Source organism: Spinacia oleracea, chromosome 4 (genome assembly GCF_020520425.1).
Source record: "Spinacia oleracea cultivar Varoflay chromosome 4, BTI_SOV_V1, whole genome shotgun sequence".
Classification (NCBI taxonomy): domain Eukaryota; kingdom Viridiplantae; phylum Streptophyta; class Magnoliopsida; order Caryophyllales; family Amaranthaceae; genus Spinacia; species Spinacia oleracea.
In genome coordinates, this window is record NC_079490.1 from 42,944,227 (window position 1) to 42,952,566 (window position 8,340).

The window sequence follows — 8,340 nt, forward strand, 5'->3', positions numbered from 1 at the left end:
TGGATCTTGACCAAGTTAGTATGAGTACGGTGTTGGGGGTATTTTGACCCAGTATGAGTACGGTGTTGCAATCAATTTTAGACATTTAAGTTAATGCTTAATATTCTGTTTTAGATCATTTTATTCGGAAAACAAAATAGAAAATTGGTGTGCTAATGAAAAAGAGAGCTAATTAGGCACATGTTCAACTTGAGATTTGACTCATATAGGCTTAGCTTGGCCCAACTTAAATCAGTCAGGACAAAATTAATCCACCTGAGCAAAGCATTTGAATTGAGCTCAATCCAAACAAGATCAAGCTTATCAGAGCAATCGAGCCCAATTCTTTCTTGAATGTAAATTCATGGCAAACTGCCTATAAAAAATTCAATAACCTCTCATGTTTTGTCGAAATTACATGGTAATCAACATGAGAGAAAAGGTGTACGATTTCATTTGGTATAAACGTACCAGCTCATACATGTAGCACAAAAAAGTTACAAGTACCTGATATAGTCTCAAGGACTGATGGCTGGCTTACTTGACTTTTAATCGCTCCTTTGAGCTCGAGTTAAGATGCTGAAATATTGATGAGTATCTATGACAGCGAATTATCACAATGAGAACATAACAGTTAGCAGCCATGAATAATAGGCTTGCGCCCCAGAGAGGTAACAACACATTCTTGCCCTTGAATTCCAACAAATAACCCCACATCAGCCAGTTAAGTTGAATCCCCATCCAAACTAAAATACAGATTACACCTTCCCATTTCAGTTTCATTTTACTCCACGGCAATACGATTGGTATCAAGCAAAAGAACCACACAAAATATTGTGCTGTAATTACCTGGTGTAGAGAGCAAAAATCCAAATTTTAACAAACAGCATTAATTATATAGTAATTAGAATCATATGCTTTTAATGGAGATAATCACTAACCTTATTGAATGCTACAAATGCCACTGTCTGCACAAGAAAGCAGAAGGGAAGATCCAGGGCATAATTGAACATTAGAACCAGTTGAACAGCAAACTGTGGCAGGAAAGAGGCAAGCTTTTCTAGTATTGACAACTCCTGCTCGTAATGGAGGTATATGTGGTAGAAATATATGGAGAAATTGTGCCTTGGATCAGTTCGAGTGAGATGATAAAGCAGTGCCTCATGTAGATATTCCCAACCATATAAATAATAGAAGAGACCCGTGAAACCAAGGAAGACAGCCCCGGACATCAAACCAAACAGGATTCGAGTTCCAGAGAAGATGCTTGCAAGCACACTCCATGAAGACTTCGGGTATGTATCACCTAAGCACTGATTAGAGTTTCCTTGATGAGAGCTCCATTTCACAAGCATGGGTTTCTGACCAGATTTGATATACTGTCGATCAAGAACCAATACAATGGGAAGTGCATATATAATAGGATATATTCTGAAGTGGACAATAAGTCCGTACCAAACTGCAGCTTGGTAGACCTTCCCTGTTGAGAGAAATAGAGAACAGGACTTCAGAATACCCGATCATCAATCAAATACACTAGAAACAAACAAATAAATCAGAAGTTTGGTAGAACATTTTGAGTTACCATCATATGAGATAGGCATGTGGTAAAATTTACACAAAATGTACAATCCCTGACATTTACAAACAATCAAATGCCCACATTTTATACTTGCATTTGTCAGAAAGCATTGGTATTATATAATACTACACACTTTGCTTAGTTCCGCTCTATTTGTTCAAGTCTTTTATACTCTATTTGTTCAAGTCTTTTATACTCTATTTAGCACCACCAAAGTTTGAATACAACATAGAAATTATTGATGGACCACTGTTAAAAGAGTCAAAAGACTGATTTTACACATTCAAGAGCATCTTTTCACATACATATATAACCACGCACAATACCTAGAAAATATTGACGGTATTCTATTAAAAGATCGCTCTTATAACACATTCAAATGCACCATTTTATATACACTTCCCAATGCATGTCTTACAAGGAGGAGACTGAAAGAGTTCTTAAATGCTTTCCATTTTTCAATAGTTCCTGATGGTAGATCAATAGTTTCTAGCATACAAAAAGAAACCCATGTACAAGCATAGTTCGAACCTATCAAGAGATTTACCTGTACAAAGCTACCAGTTTAGTTGCTGTCTCAGATGAATACAGAGGTTCTAGTTTTCGTGAAACTGATGAATTTTTCACGGAGTTTTTTTCATATATATAAAATAAAAAAAATAACAAACTGGTGTATTTCAACATACAGGCAGCAAAAGACAAAGACAAACAATACCCCTCATAATACAGGTAATGATCACCCACAAGATCACTACGCAAAGTTCGCAACCATAGGCTCACAATTCCCACAAAACAATGACAGACAGTAAACGTAAAAAACACAATAGCAAGTACATCCAGTGTTCCCTAATACTCCATATGGGACTAATGGGAGACTTGCAAGACTCCCATATGGAAGTTAGATACAATGACGTTTATTATCCAGTAAAAACCTGTCTCATTACAAGCAATTACACAGCGGAGGAAGTAGACTTGAACCTGGAAAATTATCAATATTTCATACAACGCCTCAACAGTATACCACTAGGAAGAGCCCTTAATGACAAAGAGTGCTTCCCTCAACAATGCATTCACATATGTAATTATACAGTACATAAATTTCTCACCCAGGAGGCCTTGACACATTGTCATGAGCAATGGTCACTGGATAATGGATACATTCTGCTAGCACTCTCTCGATTTATTTTCCTAGATGGAGCGTGAAAAGTACTTGTATTTTTTCACTTTTTCAATAGTTTCTAATAGTATATCACTAATTTTCTAGCACAAAAGGAAAGAAACCCATGTCAAAGCACAGTGTGAACCTATCCAAAAAAAACTATGTGTACAAACTACAAAGCACAGTCCTGGACCTCCTAGCAGATGTTTAGTAAGGTTAGTTAAGCTTTTGTGCGAGTGATAAACTTGTCACAGAGGTAAAATAATAGCTTGTGCAATATACCATACAGAAGGAGCAAAAGATAAGGACAAAGACCAATAACGAAAAGAAGATTCAGTTTAGAATATTACCCCTCATAATACAGGTAAGGACCCACAAGATCACTGCACAAACAATAGGCTCACAGTTTCCACGAGTTCCTATGGTGAAGGTAAACGGATTGAAAAGCCATGCCATCACACAGTAAGTGCATATTTTCTCTGGTACTCCACGTAGCTTCAAAATAGTCCGAATTAAGTAGCCTACTAGCAGATCTGCATATCAGACATATTATAACTCAGATAATGGCCAAATATACTTATGCACGTAAATATGTCATATTTCCTTGCAAAATCCCAAAATCTGCAATTAGCAAGACCACAATAGCAGAAGTTATGGCAAAGGGATTGTTGACCATAGGAATAGATCAAAACTTTCACTTCTTTCTAATGATACATCGAGCACTAACCCCGGAATTTCAAAAAATAAAAAATTCAGAATGCAAAGAAGTAAACAATATCATAAAAACATGGTCATCCGTCCATCCTTGGTCAAAAATCAAAAGCTCGTCTAAAGATTAATTTGGGAAAATTTCTATTCCCATATTAGAGAATAACCAATAATGTACTAAACAAAAGAGCAGACTGATATAGTATAAAACTAATCTTGGGCTTCAACCATCAGCTTAAGCTTTTGGTTGAGTTGGTTATTTGACACAGACACACAAAGATGCTGACATTATGATATCTAATTAAAGTAGTGCCAGCTAAAATACCTTTTCTAAAGCTGGTGTGATGATTCTTTCATACCTGCAGCTGAGAATAAATATTTCCCCCAAGAACGATGAAGAATCGCATTTGGTATGAGTAGAAAGGCGAGCAGTGGTGAATACCGATAGGTGGTCCTTTTGAACGGAGACTCCCCAGAAAATATCAAATTAGCAGCATCCGAAAATACTAGATAATCAACATCAGTGTATCTAACTTCCATATGGGTGTCTTGCCAGTCTCCATAGAGGATCAACAGTACCCGTAAAATTGTTGAGAATATGAGCACTAAACCAAAATTGATCACCATGGATACTACAGGGGATAAAAAAAAATGCAATTACGTATCCAAATGTTTTACATACTCTGTCAGTGAATGAATTTCATCAACACGATACAAATATCAAAGCCACTTCTATGAGCCAAGTACGTATGTTGATAAAGATCTGCTAAAGATAAATAGAGAAAGAAGAACCTGAAATAGGAAGAGGTGTTCACAATCTTACGCCCAAAATTAAGTGCAAATAGTGGCAGTCGGCTTCGGTTCAAATATTATTCAACATTAATCTTCCATTGTTGAAATTTAAATCAAACAACTAGCCTTCAGTTCAACAACAATATTATAAAAATCAAGTTAACACTGATAAATTGAGTCTATTAAAACAATAAAAACAGCATAGGGTAAAATGTTGGATATCAAATTGCGAATTCGTCAAGTTCAATGAGAATGAAATTGGATCTAGAAAAGATAAAATCAATAAATAGAAATGAAAAAGTTGAATCAAATGAGAGAAAAGGGAAATGTACCCAAAAGATGATTCGATAATGCAATTTAGATCTCCGTCGCTCAAACCACCCGCGTTGCCGGATGCTACAAACACTGGGCTTTTCTTTTGGGTGGCTAAGGGGGCATGAGCCAGATAGCGGGAACTTGTTTTTCCGCCTTTAGACCATATGTAAAATAATTTCTCCCCTATCCTTCCCCTTCTCAACCTCACTTCCTAATAACTTTATTTTACCTTGTAGATTTTCTTTTATTTTCCTTTCGTCTAGAGAGAGCCACGAAAGGCAAGACAATCTAATCTAATCTAATATATATATATATATATATATACATATATATATATATATATATATATATATATATATATATATATATATATATATATATATAAAAAGGAGGCATATTTGCTGAATTATTAGAGCACCACCTAGGATTATTAATGATTTCAGCCAATGAAAAAAAAGATTTCTAATTTATTTTTGAATTAAAAAAATCGAGTGCCACGTAGATAATTAATTAGGTGCCACGCAGATAATTAATTATGTGCCACGTAGAAATTTTAATTAATTACTAATATATACGACTCCATCCAAAATCCCACGTAGGTTCGTCTTTACTTTTTGTATTATTTTATTTACTTTTAATTGGAAAACCATTACTTTGACCTTTTATACTATCAAATTGATGAAATTGAAAGTGGAAAACAGTTTCCTGTATATACAGTCTGGAAAAAAGCTTCCTTGATTCCTTCCCAAGATGCACCAACAAGTCAGACAACTAAGTATCAACACTCAGAAAGACCATGCACTTAAAGAACAACTCATGCACTTAAAAAGCTTTCTTCCTACAACTCATGCACTTAGGCTCCATTTGGTAAGGCGTAAAACGTTTTCATTGTAAAATGATTTTCCATGGAAAACATTTTCCAAGGGAAAACACAATTCCAAACCAGGTTTCCTTTGTTTGGTACCTTAAAGGAAAACGGGAGAAGATGGTGAAGATTGAGGGGAAGAAAAGAGAGGGAGGTAAGGAGGAAAGAAGGAAAAGTGATTTCCCTCCCTTTCAAATGAAAACGGGTTTTCCACCTTTGAGGGAGTCATGAAAAATTGGTTTTCATCCCTTACACAACCAAACAACGTAAAATGATTGAAAAGGGGAAAATCACATGAACGTAGTATAAAAAAAACCTACTACTCTCCAGAAAACCTAAGACTGCTTCCAAGCGTACAAGTCGACATCAAATCTCGGTGGAAGAAGAACAACAAGCACAAACGCCGTTCTACCTCCATATTCCATACTACGTTATTGAAAGAGATCAAGCCCGGTGGCCCTCGCTCAAGACGTCCGACAAAACAAGTTCTTGCGGTTGTAGAGATCGAATCAGTGGATAAACACATTAGAGATTGTACCCAAATACAAAAATCAATAAAAATTATTTTGTTCACTTATTTTGAGTTCGTTATTTTGCAGACTCTGAAATTTGTGTTTACACCGACATCCAGACTTCAAAAACGACAAAACCACAACACAGATCCATAAAAAGTCTCAAGTACGGGAAGCTTGTATCCATTTTTATACCATTCTCAAAGCAAAATGAAGAAAAACCTAAAACACTTTGATAGTGACAACATCTTGATCTCATATTCATTTATTTGATCTTGAAACTTCCTTAAACAGTCACTGATTTAGTTCTTGTATCTGATAGCAGCTTCAGAGTCCCGAATGCGAGATACCATTGTTGGATCTCCTCGAACCCTATCAACAGCAAAGCTTATCCTCATTGGACGACCTAAAAGCTCCTTACCATCCATAGCATCTTTTGCAGATACCGCAAAATCATCCTTGGCAAAGTAAACAAATCCAAACCCTCTAGACCTTCCTGTGACTTTATCATACATTATCCTCACTTCTGTCACCTCACCAAAATTGGAGAAAGCATCCAACAAAGATCTCTCATCAACCGACCAAGACAACCCAGCAACAAACAGCTTATTATTATTATTGGGGGGAGCTGAAACGGACGAAGACAACGATCGATAATACGGACTAAAACTCGAGGTAGGGTTGTAAAAAGCAGCTGATGTTCTTCTTGCAAATAACTTTAGACTGTTCATTGCTCACACATTCCCTTTCCTGTCCAATTTAGATTGGAATGCGCTCAGAAAAATTCAATCCATTTTGAGGGGTATCTCACAAACTTAAACTTTATCTTTTACCCATCTTCTTCCCCCACCTCACAGTCATAGGGCTCACATTCCATTCAACCAATTTCTCAGATTATTAAATCTAATTGTCTTTGATAATTATTCAAAGACCATATAGCCATATATGATGTTTGTGATTTTTAACCGATACATGATGTTTGTAGGTAATTTTGAGAAGTTTAACAATTGAAAAAGCCCAGAAAAAATATCAAATTGAAGAACCATAGGTTAATGTCAAATATAAATAATTGCTACTTATATTAGGGTAGGGAGTATATACTAGACGAAGAAAAGCAGAATCAATATAAACGTCATCCAAAATAGAGGGAACAAATTTAGCTAAACCATAAAAGGAGGGGGGAATGGAAAAAAATACAAGAAGAGAAGGAATGATACCTGAGAAACGAACTTCAATCCGAAAAAGGAGCACCGCGGACACAGGGGCGGATACAGGGGTACATTACAGTCAAACCCAGAAAACTCTCCACACAATTAAACGCGATTATTTCTCTCTCCTCAACTCCTCAAACACTGAAACGGTAGATCTGAATTTCGATTTCCGGCGCCGGCTTCCCTTCACCGTGGCTTCTGTATTCTTCCCCCGGCTATTCGGCGACGACGACTCACCCAGAGTTACGAGCTAGTAAGTTTTCTTAATTTTAGTTTTTTTTTTTCCAGTTATTTAGACTTTGAATCTGAATTAATGGGTGAATAATCTGCCTGAGCATTCCCGTTAAGGCATTAACGATTGGTCGATTGATTGCGTTGGTGTTGGGGGTAATCTGAATTAATCTGTGGATATAGGCGCATGAATTAGCCCTATTAAGGACAATTGTTGATTTGTTGTTAATTAGAATTAAGAAACAAATGAGATGACGCTTAAAGCAAAAAAAAAACTACTAATTTTTTAAACTAACCAGTATAATTGAGCAAAAAAACGCCCCTGTTAACAATGAATTGATAATGAATTTCTAATGAGTAATGACCAACTGACCATATAATTGAGTAATGTGCTTATTAAACAAATCAAAAAGCCTCCAACTTGGAGTACTCCGTATAAAATATCACAATGTCAGAGCTCTACCTAGCTTAATTCAATTAGCTTAAGTTTGAATTTTATTTTCCAATTGTTAAGAGTGGACTTTAATTTCTGTTCTTTTGATTTTAAATTTCAGTTACAAAGGATGCTAAACAGGAGCTTAGAATTCTTTTGGAAGGGAGGTGGAGGAAAATCACATGAGTCCTCTAATTCATCTTCTCCAACTTCATGAGAAGTCCCTGTGCAAGAAAATGAGCAAGAGGTTAAGAGAAATTTCAAAACAATTCCCTTGATTGGCATATCAAGTGGTATTTTCGTAATTATAATGAAAAAATATACAATTTAAAGATTGCGATGTACAATATATTTGATATTTTAAAAAAGTAAAAATAAAAGAAAATAATTTTAATATAAAAAGAGATTGTAAAATATTTAGATTGTATATTTTGATAATTTATTTACGAAAATACCACTCGATATGCTTACCTTGTCAATCAAGGGGATTGATCGGGCAGAGCTCGGAGGTTAATGTCCCTCCCATTCAAGAAGAAAATAAGGATGAAGTTCC

General features: G+C 35.7%; 2 protein-coding genes across 5 annotated transcripts; both read right to left on the reverse strand.

Moving 5' to 3' along the window:
• Positions 1-300: 300 nt before the first annotated feature.
• On the reverse strand, positions 301-7,797 carry LOC110796893 (GPI mannosyltransferase 1). 4 transcript variants are annotated; one of them, XM_056841654.1, is made up of 6 exons: positions 7,651-7,797; positions 7,130-7,525; positions 3,788-4,060; positions 3,071-3,253; positions 921-1,459; positions 301-828 (listed from the first exon to the last, which is right to left on the reverse strand). In XM_056841654.1, the coding sequence occupies exons 3-6, from the start codon at positions 4,053-4,055 to the stop codon at positions 517-519; spliced, it is 1,302 nt and encodes a 433-aa protein (XP_056697632.1). In that variant the 5' UTR covers positions 4,056-4,060; positions 7,130-7,525; positions 7,651-7,797; the 3' UTR covers positions 301-516. The 4 variants fall into 4 exon arrangements, with proteins under 4 accessions (XP_056697632.1, XP_021857674.1, XP_021857673.1 ...); XM_022001982.2 differs by adding an exon at positions 4,221-4,312 and having other exon boundaries at positions 7,130-7,788; XM_022001981.2 differs by adding an exon at positions 4,221-4,346 and having other exon boundaries at positions 7,130-7,788.
• Positions 5,952-7,136, reverse strand: LOC110796896 (glycine-rich RNA-binding protein 4, mitochondrial-like). Its single transcript, XM_022001987.2, has one exon. The coding sequence runs from the start codon at positions 6,641-6,643 to the stop codon at positions 6,215-6,217; it is 429 nt and encodes a 142-aa protein (XP_021857679.1). The 5' UTR covers positions 6,644-7,136; the 3' UTR covers positions 5,952-6,214.
• Positions 7,798-8,340: the final 543 nt, after the last annotated feature.

What these genes read in the sequence shown, in the direction of transcription:
- LOC110796893 (XM_056841654.1), bottom strand. Translation starts at nt 4,055, where the DNA reads ATGGTGATCAATTTTGGTTTAGTGCTCATATTCTCAACAATTTTACGG. An exon ending in ATATTTATTCTCAGCTGCAG is followed by an intron (nt 3,254 to 3,787) that starts GTATGAAAGAAT and finishes TCTGATATGCAG; the next exon opens with ATCTGCTAGTAGGCTACTTA. An exon ending in CCTTACCTGTATTATGAGGG is followed by an intron (nt 1,460 to 3,070) that starts GTAATATTCTAA and finishes TTCTCTCAACAG; the next exon opens with GGAAGGTCTACCAAGCTGCA.
- LOC110796896 (XM_022001987.2), bottom strand. Translation starts at nt 6,643, where the DNA reads ATGAACAGTCTAAAGTTATTTGCAAGAAGAACATCAGCTGCTTTTTAC.